This window comes from Leopardus geoffroyi, chromosome C3 (assembly GCF_018350155.1).
Source record: "Leopardus geoffroyi isolate Oge1 chromosome C3, O.geoffroyi_Oge1_pat1.0, whole genome shotgun sequence".
NCBI classification, from domain to species: Eukaryota; Metazoa; Chordata; class Mammalia; order Carnivora; family Felidae; genus Leopardus; species Leopardus geoffroyi.
This window is the reverse complement of record NC_059338.1, coordinates 33,738,416-33,756,738: the sequence shown is the minus strand read 5'-3', so window position 1 is coordinate 33,756,738 and position 18,323 is coordinate 33,738,416. Positions and strand designations below refer to the sequence as shown.

General features: G+C 48.3%; 1 protein-coding gene across 2 annotated transcripts; it reads left to right on the top strand.

Annotated features, from left to right (window-relative positions):
* Positions 1-3,100: 3,100 nt before the first annotated feature.
* Positions 3,101-18,036, top strand: FCMR (Fc mu receptor). 2 transcript variants are annotated; one of them, XM_045456691.1, is made up of 8 exons: positions 3,101-3,266; positions 10,212-10,547; positions 11,300-11,431; positions 12,384-12,606; positions 14,045-14,175; positions 14,547-14,713; positions 14,956-15,003; positions 17,318-18,036. In XM_045456691.1, the coding sequence occupies exons 1-8, from the start codon at positions 3,230-3,232 to the stop codon at positions 17,492-17,494; spliced, it is 1,251 nt and encodes a 416-aa protein (XP_045312647.1). In that variant the 5' UTR covers positions 3,101-3,229; the 3' UTR covers positions 17,495-18,036. The 2 variants fall into 2 exon arrangements, with proteins under 2 accessions (XP_045312647.1, XP_045312648.1); XM_045456692.1 differs by lacking the exon at positions 10,212-10,547.
* The last annotated feature ends 287 nt before the right edge of the window (positions 18,037-18,323 follow it).

Below are 18,323 nucleotides of genomic sequence, written 5' to 3'. Positions count from 1 at the left end.
GGGCCACCAAAAGGAAAGATATAAAACAGACAAATGGCTCCTAGCTAGCTAGGGTGCTGAAATAGGAAGGGAAAAAAGATGGTCAGGCTCTTAGATTCCAGGAGTTCTGAGGGCTTGGTAAGCCTCTCCTAAGGCTGATAAAAAAATGGGCAGCTGACCCACCCTCACTAGAGTCAGAAGTCTTTGATTAAATGTGTGGAGGTGAATATTCTAAACTCCAGATTTTTGCTGGTAAATCGCATTAAAATTCATCCAAAATTCTACATATTTGGGTTCTACCCTTAGAATATCAATAGAAGTGTGGCCATATTTAGGTAAGAAGTCTTACCATTTCTTATAGCAGAAGGCCATGAGTAGGCTCACAGTAAAGGTTAACCTTCCCAAAGCCTTGTTCCTGTGGAGTGGCTCAGTCTGGGTCAGGCAAGCCTCTCGTCCAAGTTCTCGGAAAATGGGAACCACGGGGTGCCTGAGCCGGGTACCTCTACCTGAGTGGGCTCCTTGGTGAATCTAGCAGGTGAGGGGATGCTCATGATCTGTCTTTGGGGAGAGTAGTGTTGGGTCCCGGGGAGGGCCACTTAGGATCTCAACCCTCAGTCTGGAAAGGCCCAGGAGATTGCTGTTTCGGAGGTCAAACAGCCTCCAGGAGGTCAAAGGAGGGTGATGTTACAAACAAGCACAATCCATAATGACAACTTTCACCTTAACGGAGACAGCTAATCTCCACTGAACTCACACTATATTCCAGGCATCGTATCAAGCCCTTTGTGATGCTTACCTCAGGCAATCTTCACGACAACCTTATGAGAAATATTTTTCTTATCCCATCTGTAACATAGGGAGGATAATAAAAACCCAAGTCATTATGGGGACTAAATGAATTCACCTGAAGGACTTAGGACAGTTCCCAGTGTATCTGGCATTATTTATTATATCCACTTCCCTGTCATCAGACTCTGAATTTTTTCCCATTGCATTCTTCCCTTCTGGTCAAGCGTTGGCCCCAGAGGATGTTAGGCCACTGAGTCCCCTGCCTGTCAGTGGGCTTCAGCTTTCCGTATCTTTTCCCACGTGGGAACACCAGGGCAACACCGCCGCCCTGTGAGTCAGAAAAGAGAAATAAAATTTGGTTGGTGAAAAAAGAGGGAGAAGAGAATGAAGACAGTAAACTCCTCCACTTAGCCAGGGTTCAGCCTTCCCTTGGGGACCCAGCCTACCCTGAGACCTTGGGGTAGAGACTGGAGGTAGAGACTGGATCGCCTAGGTCTGGGAGTTTTGATTCCTCAGATTTCAAGCGTTCACTTCCTACCCAGGAGTTCTGAGACCCCCCAATTCCCGCTCGTAACAACCCCAGTGTGATGTTACTAAGGGTTTCATCTGGGCCACCCGCGATGTGAAAATATCTCATTCCACACATTCCCAGCACTGCAGCCACAGCACATCCAGCCCACGTCTCCATAGATGCACGTGTGCACGCACACAGCATGTTCACACTCACAAGCCACACACACACACACCTACCCATCTTACTCCCACATTCTTACACCCACAGTCACACACCCACCCACCACAGTCATTTATTCCCTCTCTCGCCAAGGCAGTCCCAGGTCTTGAGCCCAGCAGATGGCAGAGCCCAGCTGGGGGACAGCTGTGAGGAATTGGGACGAGCCCTCCAAGTAGGAAGGGTGGAGGCTGACCAGAACCGAGGCCTCTGGCAGTCACTCACTCTAACCAGAGGCCTGAGGCTGCCCCCGGACACCTTGGCCCAGTTGGTGGCTGGAGGAAATCAGAAGTGCAGCGGCCCTGCGCTGATGGAAACCCAGATAGGGGTGGGCAGGACAGGCTGCCCGCCCTCCCCCCCCCCACTTCCTCTGCACCTGCCCTGAGCCTCGCGTTTGACTTCTACTGCGGATGTTGTCGTTTTGTGTTTTGGAGAGCATGTGACCAGTCTGGTAAGAAAGGGGGTGGAAATGGCCTCAGTCCTCAGTGCCCCTGAGAGGCTGCAGCCCTGGAAATGAGGATGCTGGCCAGGTGCCTACAATATAACCATAGGGAATGAAGCCCTAGGGATCCTCTGATTAAGTAACCGCTCCATGCTGCACCTCCACATTTAAAAGCCCTTCAAGCCCTTCCATGGCCATGGTTTCTGCTGGGCCTCATGAAAGCCCTGTGATGTAGGCAGGGCAGGGACCACCCCTATTTATTAATGAGGAAACTGAGGCCCGAAGCTAGGAAGCACCAAACCAGGACCAGAAGCCATGTCTTTGGACGGGAACCCAGAGCTCTTTCTGTGATACCTTGTGACTGATGGCCTCAGCATATCTCCCGTCTCCATCAGTCACTGGCCCTTTCCCATAGACCCTTGGGGGGCTTGGAGACTAGCTCTGCCAGGTTGCTGTGACTTCAGACACTGTCACGTGATCGTCTGGCATGCCTCTGTGGCCACTGGGAGGTTGCCTGGGACTCTGCCAGAGGGCAGCACCTTCAGGGGCAGAACTGGGAGAGATGAAGGGTGGTTGATCTGAGGTTCTGGGCAAACTGTGGTTAATTAAGACTCCAGGAACAGTAACCTACAGGAGGGAATGCCAGGCTCATTGAGTCCCACCTTCCTTTTCTAGATAAGGAGATCTAGGCTCAGAGAAAGGGAGTGAATTCCTCAAAACCAATGGTTAGTATTCCCACATGGTAGGTGCACAAAATTATTTGCCAAGTAAATTCAAGGGCTACAACCAGTATCTTCTGACTTCAGGACTAAGTTTCTACCCATACAGTCCTCCTCAGATGGAGAAAATTGGTGACAAGTCTCTTTTATCCTGAAAACAGGGATAAGGCAAGTGACTCTGTCTCAGAAGTCAATGAATATTCATAATGCATGGGAGGCCCTTCCAAGAAAACATGCCCAAGGCTAAGAAATATCATGCCTGAGAGCTTCTAATAGCTTTTTGGAGCTACCTACCTAGAGGCCCTTTGAACCCTGGTGACCCATTCGTGCTCAACATAACATATTTTCTCAATTCCTAACTTCCGCTGTGGTTTGCTGGTATTTTCTTTTTTAGTCTAAAACTAGTTAGCAAACAAAACAAGTTGTCATTTCCTCATTTTCAAGTCTTGCTCCTCGTGGGGGCCAGAAATCTCTTTCAAGCTCCAGATTGTAAAGGGTTCCTGGGTGAGCAGTGGGTCCCTGTCCCCATCTCCAGGGGCTTTTGGATGGGACGTTGCTCTGGAAGGAGCCATGGACCTCTGGCTTTGGTCACTTTGCTTCCTGCCAGGTAAGTGCCCTGGGAAAACACCTTGGACGTTTTATGAGGTTGAATTGTCCACAGGTAGGGGAGTTGCTGGCCATCTCTAGCCCTGATGTTCCTGGATGGATTTATTTGCAGATAAGTACTCAGGGCAGGATAAGGATAGAGACCATGTGAAGTTCTGGACGTCCTCCCCACTCTCTGTGAGTGCCCCGCTCTCCACTCCAGACACATCTCCTGTGAGGCTCAGGTGTTGACCCACTAGTGTTGAAGGCATTACCTCTCCTAGGCATATTAGTTTGATAATATGGGATCATAAAGCAAGTGCCTCCAAATTTCTTTCTTCTTACCTCCACATTCTCTTTCTTTGAATCTCTTTCACTGCTGATTTTCAACTTTCAGCTTTAAACGAGGACTCCTTCATCAGTTCAGTAACCCTAATCCATTCCTCAAGTTTAATATCTTCAGCCCTGTCTTCTGAATCCCAATAGCTGCCTTCTGGGAACCCCCACTTTAGTCTCCCACCAAGAGCTGAAATGCAACATACCTAGCACCATAATTCAAGTTCCTTTTTGGCCCCCATCCAAACAAGCTATTCTATCCATCTTAACTATCTCTGATATCAGGTGCAAATGCCAGAATGATTTTTTTTTTTTTACCACCTCTTACCACTTATTCCCACCCTGACTTTGACCCAATTAATGGCCAGTTCATGTAATTTCTGGATTTGCATGACCGGGATAAGCAGCCTCTACTAGAGAGGTAACAGAGGGAATGGAAAGGAACAGAACTCAAAGTCATCTCATAACTATCCCACTTCCTCCAAACTGACCCACTGGTGAATCCAGATTACTCTCTCTAATGCTTGACTCTAATCATAGGATCGCCCTTCCTAGAAACCTTCAATGGCTCCCACTGCCTACAAACTCCTACCTTGTGCTCCCCTTTTACCCTCTGAGCTTACCACACTCCCCTGTGCTTCCCTAACCTCCAGCCAAAGAGGACTCCTCCTTAAACATGTGCTGGACATTCCTGTCACCATGTTCTTACTCATGCCATTCCTTCTGCTGATAACATCCTTCCTCTCCTCTCCACCTTTTATGAGCCCTTCAGAATTCACTTCAACCTCCACCTCCTTGTACGCTTTCCAGAGCCCTGTGTTCTGAATCCCAAGAGCTGACTTCATTCTGCCTTATATTGTGACTTGGCATGTATTCACTTTATTTTGTTGATTAATTGGTGAGCTCCTTGAAGGTCAAATGATTTTTTATTCATATTTGCTTTATTTCTAATGGCTTGAATATGGAAGAAAGTCAAATATTTGTTGAGTCAAAGTTTGAAACACCCTAAAAGTCCAAGGAAATGCAGTTTTAATGAAATGTCAGACTCTGTGAGAGGACTTATGTCAACACAGTGGATGGTTAACTAAACTTAAGCTTGAGAAGAAAGAGTGGTTCAGTGGGGGTAGAAGATCTCTAAGAGTTAAGGGTACTTGAACTGCAGCACTGTAGTCTGTCCGGAGCAATACCACCATTCTAGCTGGGCCAGAGGGGTCCCTGCTCTGGATCCAGTCCATCTCCCTTTGTGCCCATCCTCAGAGAGTGAGGAGTTCACAGGCCCAAGGGGATTGTCCTCCTCAAGCCTACACTCATATCCCCTCTTCTAGACCTTGAGCTCCTTGTCCAGATGACTCTGGGCCCACTTTCAATGATCATATAAGCCTCCATACTGGGTCTTCTATCCTAGAATTCTATCTTATTCTATAAAAGGCTGTTTGGAATGAGATGGGTGGAGCTAATACATGAAACCTGGATTATCTGCTATACATATACTAGGACCCTTGTGGTGTTGGCAGGAGTTGGGATGAGAAAAGAAGGGGAGATAGGACAGATGCTAGGAGTAGGAAACTTGGAGACATTCTTCCCACATAGAAATGTTTTATTTATTTTTATTTTTATTAAAAATTTTTAATGTTTATTTATTTTTGAGAGACAGAAAGACAGAGCATGAGGGGGAGCCGGGCAGAAAGAGAGGAAGACACAGAATCCAAAGCAGGCTCCAGGTTCTGAGCTGTCAGCAGAGAGCCTGAAACCGGGATGAAACTTATGAACCATGAGATCATGACCTGGGCTAAAGTCGGACGCTTAACCTACTAAGCCACCCAGGTGCCCCCAACACAGAAATATTTCTGAGTGGACATCTAAGGTGTGTGAATTTGTCAAGATGGGTCATAGGACATACTTTACTCATCGGTTTATTATCTTGATTTATGATTTTAAAATATTTAGACATATGATATTGGGGTCTTTATTTGTATTTCTTCCCCAGGTTGTACAAATATTGGAACAGTCCTTGTTCCAAGAGCCCAGTGCATGGGGCACAAACCATAGACCACATGGCCTTAGGGGAAGTTCCACAATAAAGCAAAAAAGTATTACATGATGTAGGCTTTTTCACCTTGACCCATAAAAGTAATAATTCATATACGTGATGTTGTGACCCAGTACACACACACACACACACACACACACACACACACCCCTAAAATTTATTCTTGATTATTTAATATAATATGGGAATGAGTTTTGGGTTTCAGCAGTTGGGTGGATGCCGGTACTCTCTTCTGAAACAGGAAGAGCTTAGACAGAACAGGTTTTGGAAGAGAAATCAAGAATTCTTTTTTTGTTCGTCTATTTGTTTTGCCATGGTAAGTTTGAAATACATCTTAGATATTCAAGTAGAGTCCAAGTGGCGATATCAGAAAGGTGATTCTAGAGTTTAGAGGTAAAAAAGACAAGACTAGAGATAAATGTTCTGGAAAAAACTACATACAGTTGGCATTACAAGCCATGGGAGTAAATGAACTAATGTGGGGAGAGGAAGGGAAGACTGAGAAGAGACCAGGCATAAGTACCAGGCCTTAGGGCAACCCAATACTGAGAGATGGATAGAGAAGGAGAGGAAAGTAAGGAGATTGAAAAGGAGCAGTCATTGTGAGTGTGGTGTTAGGGAAGCCATGAAAAGTAAGCATTTCAAGGTGGGAGGGCTCAATTCCCTTACATGCTGCCAAGAGGGCAAGTAAATGAAGACAAAGACATCAAATGTGGAAGCTAGGAAATTTTTGCTGACCTTGACTAGCAGTTCTAGTGGAATGTTGGAGACACAATTCTGACAGGCATAGGTGGAAGAAAGAGTGGGAGGTATGAAAGTGGATTCTGTGACCTTGATGACTCATTTGAGAAAGAGAACAGAAGAGGGGTGGCATCTGAAGGGGAGGCAAAAGGTAGATGGAGGAGGTTTTCAATATGGCCAATATCAGAGCAAGTGTGTAAGCCATGGCAATGATAGCAGAGAAGAAACCAAACGACACGGCGAGGAGAGAGGGATCGGTGTGGAAGAGAAGTTCTAAAGAAGGTGAGCAGGTTGGACTCAGGACACAGGAAGAAGAACTGGCTTTGGGGAGGAGGGGAGACACTCTATTCATTGCGACAGGACAAAAAGCAGACAGTCTGCCTGGACACACATGTTGGTGTATGTGGGAGTAGGAAGTTGAGTAGAATGTTTCTCATCTTTTAAAAAAGTTCACACTCCATCTGGTAAACATAAAAGTCTCAGGAGCGCCTGGATGGCTCAGTCAGTTAAACGTCTGTCCCTTGGTTTGGGCTCAGGTCATGATCTCACGGTTCACGAGTTCGAGCCCCGCATTGGCCTCTGTGCTGACAGTGTGGATCCTGCTTGGGATTCTCTCTCTGCCCCTCCCTCATGCTCTCTCCCTCAAAAATAAATAAACACTAAAAAAAAGTTGCAGGCCAGCTTCCTTCTTCCAGAAAGAATTCTGCTGTGACTTGAGTTGCGAGGGTTCTCATCAGCCGGAAAACCACTGCTCAACAGAATCCGAAGTCCATCTTCAAGGCACCACCCCAGCCAAGGCCTTTGGAGCATTTACCATAATTTCCATCATGGAAATGATGTGTTTTTCTCCCATGTTCTAAACATATGCATTTATATCTAACTATATATCGAGAGTGACCTTTTAAATCACCTATACCCCTGTCCTCTACCATCGCCACTGAAAATCAAGTCACCAAGTTAGAGATTAATGTCACTTACTAAGTAGCCTCTTTAAAACACCAATATTAAAGGGGTTGGGTCCCTTAGACACCTACTTCCACCCCTCCTTTTATTCCCCAGAATCATATGGAAATATAGTTATGTAGTTCAGAATTGCAAAAATTCAAGGACACCTGGGAAGCTTATTTTAAAATGCAAATTCATAGGCCCCACCCTAGACAGATGTAATCACCATGCCAAAGGGTAAGATCAGGTCACCAGCATCCTACTAAATTCCTCCAACATGCCTCATATGCACACTGGGCATAAATTCGAAACCAGGAAATTACATCTATCTTTTCTCTCTTTGGGAAATCTGTTTTTCTAAACCCTGGTTGCGGGTAGAAGCTACTGTGAACTCCAAGGAGAGCTGGGGTCTTGTCCTTTCATCTCACCAACTAGTGCTTCCTTGGGACCAGAGCTCAGTGTACCCAGCAGCTTCTCTTGTGCTTCATCTGTCCAGGGTTTACACAATAAGGATGCCTTGCTTTGTCTCTTCTGGCTGCTTTAATAAAACATCATAGTGTGGCTTAAACAATAGAGTTCATTTCTCACAGTTCTGGAAACTAGAAGCCCAAGATCAAGGTGCCGACAAATACTATCCTTGGTAAGGGTCCTCTTCCTGGCTTACAGACAGCCACCATCTCCCTGGGTCCTTACATGGCTTCTTCTTGTGTACATGGAGAGAAGAGGGACACTAATCCCATTATGAGGGCTCTACTAACCTCACCTAACCCTAATTACTTCCCAAAGGACTCATCTCCTACTACCATCACATTGAAGGTTAGGGCTTCAACACGCGAATACTAGGGGAACACAAACATGCAGCCCACTGCAGGGGATCTGGGTAAGCCAAGGGTTTACCAGAAGCTCATTCCTGAGCAGAGTGAGGTCACTTGAGGTGTCTGCATAGGTGATGACCTCTCTTTGCCCTATCTTGCTCCTGCCCATATTGTAGCATCTTGCTCTTGGGAAAGCAGCATTCATGCCCCTTTCTGGCTGGGTTGGTCCAAAAATACATGCTCACTCTCAGATGCTGGGCTTTACACACAGGTGTGGGCTGTCTGGACACACAGGGTAATTCCCCCACCCCCTTGATTGGGTCTTTGTCTTTTGAATGGGTCACTCTTCCATTGCCACGTTCCAGTCATGAGGCTGCCTCACACACCTAGGTTTCCAGCAGATTTGAAACAGCATTGGATTATTTGTGTGAAAGTTTCCATGTTAGATGTTACATGTTCTGGCTGGACCCTCCTCTTATCCCTACCAAGTTAACACCAGTTACACTCTTAGACTTGAACACACTCCTGTAAACGTTCCCCCTTCCAGCCCCTATCCCCCATTCTCATACTCCCATGGTTGTTTCTACCTCTTCACTGGTGTCCGCACTCTCTGCTCCCCCCAGAATGTCCTCTTCAGCTCTCTCTGCTTGTCCAGAAACCTCAAGCCCTGCTTCTTTCTTTGACTTTCCTTATCTTACTAAACTCCTTGGAGCTATTCTTAATGTGTGGTCAGGGGATGAATTTCAAGAAGTCTGTCAACTTCTCTCCATGACCATGCCATGTTCTCTCTCATATCCCAGCCTCTTTGAGCGCTGTGCTTATTGCCTGGAAGAGTCTTTTCTTCCTCTACCCAAGTTCCCTGGCCCCACTCCCACACACATACTTCACCCTCTGCCCCTCCTTCGAGAAATATGCAGACACTTATTGGGACCCATTTAGTTGATAATTAATCATATTTGGACTTACCGTCTTTTTCCATCCGACTCAACTGTGTTAGATCTGCCTTCTCTCAGCCAAAGCATAAACTTGTATTGTATTGTATTGTATTGTATTGTATTGTATTGTATTCTGTTCTATTCTATTCCTCCCTGCTCCCACCCTCCCCAACACACATACAATGTGTATACACCTGTGCACACGTGCACACACACACAAACACACACACACACACACTCTTGCATTCCATCTGCGTTCCCTCATTCAGTGAAGACCATCATTCTCTCAGTTGCCCTCCACACTCAGTCTTTCAGGTCACAACTTAGACATCACTTCTTCCAGAAACCCTTCCTCAAACTACACCATCCCTTGGCAGCAGCCTGGATCCAGTTTCTCTGCTCACTGCTTCCAAGCCTCCCTGTATATCTCGGTTGTGGGGTGTATCGCATGACTCTGTAGTGAGTGTCCATTTGTACCGCCCACTAAATGATTCATTCTGTGCAGGGAGGGATGCCAGCCATCTTCCTGCCACATAAAAAGCATTCAACAAATGCTTTAAAAAAAAATGATTTAACAAACAAAACCGAGGGTGAGCAGTCGTTTTGGCTGAATGGATCTGAGCAAAACAAAACTAGACAGGAAAGCTGTTGCAGCAAAATCGCACTGTGCCTCCCAACACCGCCCTGAAATCAGTTGGGTGCTATGTGCTGATTGGGGTTGCTATGGCATATCATCTCTCCTCGGCGTGGGACAGAAGTTTTGAGTAGTTTTGACTTCTTAGAAGTTTGGTAACTGAGATCTTAGGGGTTTGGGTTCGAATGAGGGTGAGGGTTATGTTAAGGTTTGGGCTGAGAGAGGTCCAGCTCGGAGTCAGGCTTGGGCAAAGGGCTAGGGAAGAACATGGAGCCAGACTGAGGAGGTACATAGGGTTAGGGATAGGAGGAGGTTGAGGATGAGGCTAGGGCTAGAGATCAGGAGAAGGTCGAGGCTAAGGTGATCTGAGGCTTGGGCTGATGACGGGGATAAGGCTGAAGCTAGAGAGATGAGTGTGAGACTGGGCCGGGGCCTGGGTTGGAAATAGGGCTGGAGTTGGGGATGTGGCTGGACATGGGGCTTCCTGTACATTAACTCCCTCTCCCTGCAGTGGCTGGGGCTCTGAGGAACCTCCCAGAAGTAAAGCTGGAGGGAATTCTGGGTAGCTCCATTACCATTGAGTGCCCGCTTCCTCAAAAGCATGTGAGGTTGTATCTGTGCCGGGAAGTGGCTGAATCTGGAGTATGTTCCACCGTCGTGTCCAGCAAGAATTTCGTCAAGGAAGAATACAAGCACCGAGTCACCCTGAAGCCATATCCAGATCTGAATGTGTTCCTAGTGGAGGTGACAGAGCTGACCAAGAGTGACAGCGGAGTCTATGCCTGTGGGACAGGCATGAACACAGACCGGGGCAAGACCCAGCAGGTCACCCTGAGTGTCCACAGTGGTAGGTGCCCCCCCATGGAGGCTCAGTGCACCTAGCAAATGTCACCACCCGGGAAGGCTGGGAGAACCACTGAACTACAGAAGTCCTACAGACTGTCATGCTATTACCATGCTAGCCAGTCCAAAGATAATTGGGATTTGCATAGTTGAAACCTCATACAGTGAATTAACTTCACAGTCCCCCAAATTTCCGACCCAAACCATTTGAAAGGAACAAATTAACGCTCTCCTTGCGTTGTATTCTATCCGCACTCCCCAAGGTCTGAGGGGAATGAGGGTTTAAGGTAAAGGAGAGGCTCTGAGATGGGAGGAAATTGGAAGCAAAAGGACATAACTGCCTTACATAGCTGTCCCATGAGACATAGCAGGGATAACTATCAAAGAAAGACAGTCATTTTTCAAGTCACATTTGTAGGTCAAACTTGGTATTTTATGATCTGATCCTTTCCATATGTCTCCCAAATCCCACCTTTCTCCATTCCTCTACTGACTTCTTAACTCCTATGCAACCACTAATTCAACAGCCATTCTAAAATCCCAGTGGCCACTGAGCAAGGGTGAAAGAGCATTTCTTTCAGGGAAGTCTCCAGCCCATTCTTTTTCTGCTCTTCCTGGTGGACTCTGGCCTTGTCCTCCTACTGCCATCCACCCTGGCTGAGTCAGCTTCAACTCATACCAACATCCCTTCCTGGGGTCTCAGTCTCTTCCGAGAGCCCCCCCCCCTCAGTGTATTTATTCCCTTTGCCTTGATAGAGTATGACCCATTCTGGGAAGACGAGCTGATGCCTGACCCTCCAAGATGGTTTCATAAATTTTTACATAGACCGATGCCCCCTTGGTTCCAGATGCCTGTACATGCCGATTCTCTTGAATTCATACCTAAAGGTCAGTTCACCAAAGCTGAGGTAGGAGAGGTGGGGGCGATGATGTGGGGGCATTGTGACAGTGGAGGGGGGAATATGTGTTCAGTTCATGGAATGGTTGGCAAAGCACAGCTGAGTCTCAGATGTGTATTTCCTTGTCTTGGGAGACGGTACTTCCCGGAGATTAGCGTCCTATGTCCTTCAAGCCCATCCCAAAGCCTGGTCACTTGGCACGAATTGCAGAACTTACACATCACCACCAGGTGGCACCACAAGTAATGCTCCATTCACAAAACCCACCTCTTTTATGAATGACTTGGGGAACCAAGACTGGGCAGATCTTTTCCAGCCAGAGATGGTCATGCCTCCTGTTCCCCACAGGGCTGTCTTCATTTTCTGGCATACAGTGATTTTAACAACTCTCTTTTGCAATAAAAAGTCGGATGATTATACTAATGGTACTTTTACATTTCCATACCTTTTTCTTGTTTTAAATGCATCTTTAACATGCAATTATCTACATCATATCTTCACATCTATCTTGTGAGGTAGATACATCAATTGAACATTGTGACACTACAGGACTTTTCTGGGTGCCAAGAGGGATCGTTTAACTGAGCATATCTTATACCCAAGGTTGTGGGATGGAAGAGACCAGGCAAGCACACAACTACAGCATAAAGCAGAGTGGGGATGGAACTGCAAACAGGCCTTTTCCCACGATCAGAGGAGAGCAAGCTCTTCTGCCTGGAAAGTCAGGGAAGGCTTCTTGGAGGAAATGACATTTGGAGCAAATATACATAGAAGGTACTAGGTGGAGAGGCCATGCTAAGAAGGCATTTCAGGCCATGAGGACTGCAATAGAGGGAGTCTAGGGGAAAGGAGAGTGTGTTCAAGAGAGAGAGGGTGACCCCATCCTACTGGTGACTAGAATGTATATATGGAAGGTCACTCTTTCCCGCCATCTCCTGCAGCTACCCCACCAGCTCAAAGGACTGAGGCTCCTCCAGCAACCCACCCCTCCCCCACCACCCAAATCTCTCACCACCTTCGAGTTTCCAGAGCATCTTCAGTAGCAGTTACCAAGCCCCCAACCTTCCTGCCATCTACCACAACCTCAAAGACCTCAACTCCGGGGGTGCTTCGTAGGCTCCAGACGGCCAGCTACAACTACCACAGCAGGCTTCACAGGCAGAGGTAAGTAAGAGGTCTCCACCATCCAGGATGGGCTAGAGGTCAGGCAAAGTAGTCTAGAGTTAGGAGATCCATTGAAATCTTCCTGCAGTGTCCACCAACAGAGACCCTTCTTGTGTCTAGGCTACCTATGAGTGTAGCGCATTAACTTATTAGTCCAATAACAAGAACCCACTTGTCAATGCCCCAGCAGGACACCCTGTAGAAATGAGACCCAAATCTTTTAGTCATTCAGCGTTCATTCAAATCTATTTTGATGGGGAACTAAATAAGAATAAAATTAACAATAAAACTGTTAGCTACTAAATTTAGCTTCACTGTTTTACTTTTTCAGTGTGGCTTCTAGAGTATTTAAAATTACATATGTGACCACATTGTATTTGTATAGGACAGCGCGGGTCTAAAGCCTGGGGCGCACCTAGGAAAGTGCGACAATGGACCACTAGGGGGCAGCATTAGAGCAGAACGCCAAAGAAAACCTATAATAATTGGAATTATTTTGCCTAACCAAAGACAAATATGTTAGTGAGAAAAGGGACCTCGAGCATCATTTGGACTTTACAGATGAGGCAACTGAAGTCATGAGAACGTTGTCGTTTCAAATGGAACCAGGACTCCTGATTCCTGGCTCAGTAAACTACACCAGCCTACCAGTGGAGAATTCAAGTCAATTCAACCAACATTCTCTTACTTTCTACCATGTGTTGGGCATTGAAAATGTAAGAAAGATGAAAACATGCAATATCCAGGTCTTATCTTACTAACTAATACAAGTCTGACTGTGAAAAGGGTTGTAACCAGTATAAACACAAGAATTGAGGACAGACAGAAAAAGTTGACTCTAGTTTGCCATGACTGGAGAAGAAAAGAGAACTTATGTGCTGACCCTTTAAGGAAAGTAAGGTTTCAATTTGTAGAGGAAACGGAGGAAAGACCTTATAAGCAAGAGGGAGCATTATGAGAACAGTGTCTCTTCCACTTACAAGAAATTTAACTCGTTTAGTATTTGCAATAATCTTGTGAGGAAACAGAGGTGCAAAAGCTTAGAAGGGAACTGACATTTACTAACTGCTGCTTAGACCAGGTGTTCTAACTTCTTTATATCTACAATTTTGTTTCAGCCTTAAACACTTCTGTGAAATAGGCTTTACTGTACCCATTTCCCAGGAAATGGGAGGCTCAGAGAGGTTGGGAGACTGGTTCAAGATCACACAGCCAGTGGAAAGCTGAACCTGAATTTGAATCCAAATTTCTTGACTCCATAGACAAGACTCTTTGGGGCAGATGGCGGGGCGGGGGGGGGGGGGGGGTGTTAAAAAAAAGGGACAAATCTGTGAGACATCTCCCCAAAAGTTGGCTACTGAGGAGTGCTGCCTTAAACCTCTCTCCCTCCCAGACTCCCAGACCTCTACTGTCTCTCTCCCTCTCCTTCCTTCCTCAGAGCCTTCCACCAAGGCCCGGTGTCTGGGATGGAAGACCAAGGATTTCATATCCTGGTGCCCACCGCCCTGAGCCTCATCCTGCTGGCGCTTGTTGGACTGTTGGTGAAAAGGGCCATTCAAAGGAGGAAAGGTGAGCGGCTCGGGGCTCGGTTAGGGCGAGGTGAGCTTCCCGAAGGGCCCTGAGCTTCAGATTCCGCTGGAACCCCCCCCCCCCCGCCCCCCGGCCTGGAAACGCAGGAGCTTTAGTTGAGCAGCCAGGGGCGTGAGGAATGTGGGATGAGGGGTCAATGTCTGGAAATGAGAACGAGGAGGGTGGCCTGGGCCCTTTGGTCTTCAGTGGGGGACAAGGCTGTGCCCAAGCACTCAGAGCATCTCCGCGTCAGACACGGCCAAGCACCGCGGAGAGAGACCGCCTTTAGTTTCCTGAGACCCGAGGGCCGGGAGGGGTGGCCACGGGCCTCTGACGCCTTTCTCCTCTTTCCCCGCGGCTCTGCCGGGCAGCCCTCTCCAGGCGGGTCCGCCGAGTGGCGGTGAGGATGCGCGCCCTGGAGGCGTCCCAGCGGCCCCCGCAGCAGCGGCGCCGCGCGTCGCAGCCGCCACGCTCCCAGAACATCTACAGCGCCTGCCCGCGGCGTGCTCGGGCGGCGGACGCTGCAGGTGAGCCGGAGGCGGGGCGAGCTGGGGAGGGCGACCGCCGGGTGGGGCAGGTGCCGGGCAGAGCGGGACCCGCGGGCCCGGTGCAGCGGCGGAAACCGCCCAGATGCCGAGTTTGCGCCCCGAGCGCCGCGCCTCCGGGAACGCCCCAAGCCCGGGGTTTCCGGCGGGCCTGGGGGCGGGGCGGGGCGGGGGCGGGCCGGACCCGCGGCCACGCCCTCACCTCTGTCTCCCCGGGTCTTTAGGTGAGCGGGAGGCTCCTCCGGCAGGCCCTGGAGCGTCAGCACCCCCGGCCGCGCCGCAGGTAAGCTCCGCCCCCCACCCCTGATTGGTAGCCGCTGCCCTGAGGGCGGCCCCAGACCCGGGTCTGGCCCGGGGAGGAGGAGGAGGGGGGCGGTTCCTCGAGCTGCCTGTTAGCTGAAGGGCGTGGCTTTCCCAGCAGCTCCTGGGCCCCCAGTCTGGGAAGACTTTCGTCCTTTGGTGGTGTGAGTAGACTGACTGCCCAACAACGGTCGTGGACTTCATTACCTGGCTTATCTAGCTAAGCATGACCGTGGGGGTATAAATGGATGCTTAGTAGAGGCGACAGATGGCAACTCCTGCAGAGGAGGGCTTTGGTGTGGAAGAGCTCCGATTTCCAGGAGGTCTTAAGGGAGTGGAATCTACCCAGTTTTACCTTAATATGAGGGAGGGCTTTCTAGTAAACTTTCTAGGATGAGAGGAGGTAGTTTGCCCATCACTGGAGGCAGGAAGCCTGGCCTCGAGGATGACTTGGCAGATGTCAAGACGTACATAGGGTTCAACCCTTGGGTGAGGAGGATTGCTGTGGAAATCTAGGGAGGGACGTAGGGAACTACTGTTTTCTATTGATGGGCCATTGGCAGATGGGTAAAAGGTGTTTAAACTGTCTATTCATCTTTGTTTATCCAAATTAAGAAGAGAAAATATTTTCTTCTCTGGAGTGGCCCGTAGTAGTCAAAAATACTACTGCCTCAGGAACCAGGAAAAAAATAAGTGTGGCAAATGTTCCTGTTTTAATTAGGGTGTAGACTAAGCCAATGCGACAGACCCTAACCCACAGGGCTCACGAGATGGAAGGCTATTTTCCTCCCAAGTTAAGGCAGGGGCCAGGAAGAGGTGGCCAGAGCCACCGGGTCATCCAGGGACTCAAACATCTTCTGTCTTGTTGCTCTGCCATCCTCTGGAGTCTTGACTGGTCCGTAGTCAATGCTCGACCACCAGCATTATGTCTCCATTCCAGCCCATAGGAGGCAGAAAGAGAAAGGTGCTTCCCTAAGACCTGAGGTGTCACACATCACTTCCAGTCATATCCCATTGGGCATAACTTAGTCATGTAGCCACACCTGTCTTCAAGGGAGACCGAGAAATAGAGTCCCTAATTGAGCAATTGTGTGCTTTGCTAAGAAGGGACAGTGATACCCAGCAACAAGCAACTGCTCTGCCACAGTTACCTCTAGCTTCTTGCCCTTGCCCTTGCCCTTGCCCTTACCCACTCCTAGAGAAGGTTCACAGTAGTTTAGGTATGATCCAGCAGCACCCATCTTCCCTTACATTAGCCCTTTTCCTTGAACTTCCCTGTGGCCACACACACCCTTCCCTGGGTCTGTATTTTGCTCAAATCGTATCCTTCCTCCCTGCTTGGGACTCTCAGTCCCACTATTAGGGACAAAATCTTGACCAAACAAGTCCACAACGAGGTGTGTAGGGTTAATGGCTCAATATTTCAGCTTTCAGAAGGAGTATCTTAATTATTCAAGCAGAATAAATTAATCTCGAACGGTGAACTGTAACACGCCTTAGGAGATAAATTTTTGAAGCACACTGCAGCTCATTCCCTCTCTGGTAAAGTACGCAAAGTTATAGTTCCTTCCCATTAGAACTTCCTGGGCGCCTCCTATGTTCATGGGGCCGGACTCCTGGTTCTAGGACTTGTATTGCAATAGGTGACTCTCCCTACTGAAGCCTTCATGGGTGGATGCTACAATAATGGCACAGTGCGGGGTCATGGCACAACCCTGTCCTCCCAAGAACTGACCCATCCTGAAGGCAGAGGATCCTGAAGTTTCTGTCCGGGGAAGAGGAGCAGCACTGTGCCCAGGTGGCACGCTTCCTTCTTCCTCTTCAGTACCCAGCCCTTTCCTGGAATGCACTGTTAGGCCACATCACGGCTCCTCCGAGTCCTTACGGAGCTGCAGGGGATGACTCACCCTACTCTTGAATAACTCCCTAAGAAGATGCATATTTATTCCACAAGTCACACCGTCTAATCCTAGAAGGGAAACTCCTCTGGCAGCTGAGTCTCCTTCAGCCCCAGGCTTAACCGTGTGATTTTAGCCTGAGCCCCATTTAAGGCATTTCTTGCCCATATCAGAGCTAAGTGTTTTCCAGTTACCTGAGGTGAGACGCCACCCTGAAACTCCCCAAGGTTAAGCCACTTGGCGAAGCTCAGCCACTTCTGTGTCTTTGTCTTTGAGAAATCAGCAACCATGTACATACTCCGCGCCCCCCCCCCCCCATTGCCCACTGTGGAAATCTGTCTGGAGAGATACCAAAATCACCCTACCCAGATTCAGTGATGCTTCTTTGGTTGTTCCCAGGTAATGGAAACTCTCTGGCTCCATGCCCCATCTCTGAAGACCAGCTGTGAATACGTGAGCCTCTACTACAAGCCTGTTGCCAAAGCAGAGGACACTGATTCAGATGACTATGTCAATATTCCCTGCCTGACTCACCTGTCCCACTGTCCCCCTGGGCCCAGACCTTGGTGCCAATGAGTCTTGTCTATCTGCTGGTTTCCAATACCTCCTCTGTTTTTGGAGCCCTTATTACCTCCCACACTAACCTTACGTCTTGTTCCTGTCTCTCCTGAACATAGCTCTGTACCCCCTCCTGTTTCTTCTTGCACACCTCTACAGCCCTCTGTGGTTTTCAGGTGGGTTCTGGGCAGGCAGAGTATTTGTTCCCATGCTACCTGCTTCCCTTCCAAGCCAATGGGATTTGCAGAGTGTCTTTGATCACAGGGTCTTTGCTGCCCTGGCTCCAGACACATGGCATCAGACTGGAGGATACACATAAGTGTTGCTTCGGGCGACTTTCTCAGTCTTGGGCCTCATACCAGCCAAAGGCCCCCAGACCGCCTCATGAGGGCATGCCTCAGGCCTGTGAGCTAGGAAGGGGCCTGGTATGAAATGCCCCTGGCAACATCTTTGCCCTGATCGTAGGGCTGGCTCTTACTAGTGAGCTTCTATTCATCTTGAGTCCTATGATAAGGACATTTCATTTTGAGATGACAATAAAGGGTTATAAATTTTCAGAACCATGCTTGTTAGTGTTAGTGACCATCCATCTATCTATCCATCTATCCATCCATCCATCCATCCACCCACCCATCCATCCATCCATCCATCTACCTACCTACCTACCTACCTACCTACCTATCTATCCTCTTTACTGTCTCCCTCCTTTGATGCCCATAAGTACCCTGATCAGTGTCTTTCCTCTTTTGAAAATAGGATAGTTTGTGTCATCATCTCCTTATCTTTCTTCCATGGCCTAGCACTGATATTTGTGCACTTTCTTTAGTGCTGGGCTAGTTTGGCCATC

Coding starts and splice junctions, on each gene's coding strand:
- FCMR (XM_045456691.1), top strand. CDS start 3,230: ATGGACCTCTGGCTTTGGTCACTTTGCTTCCTGCCAG. Junction 11,432..12,383: donor TCTTGAATTCATACCTAAAG/GTCAGTTCACCA, acceptor CATCTCCTGCAG/CTACCCCACCAGCTCAAAGG. Junction 14,714..14,955: donor ACGCTGCAGGTGAGCCGGAG/GCGGGGCGAGCT, acceptor GGTGAGCGGGAG/GCTCCTCCGGCAGGCCCTGG.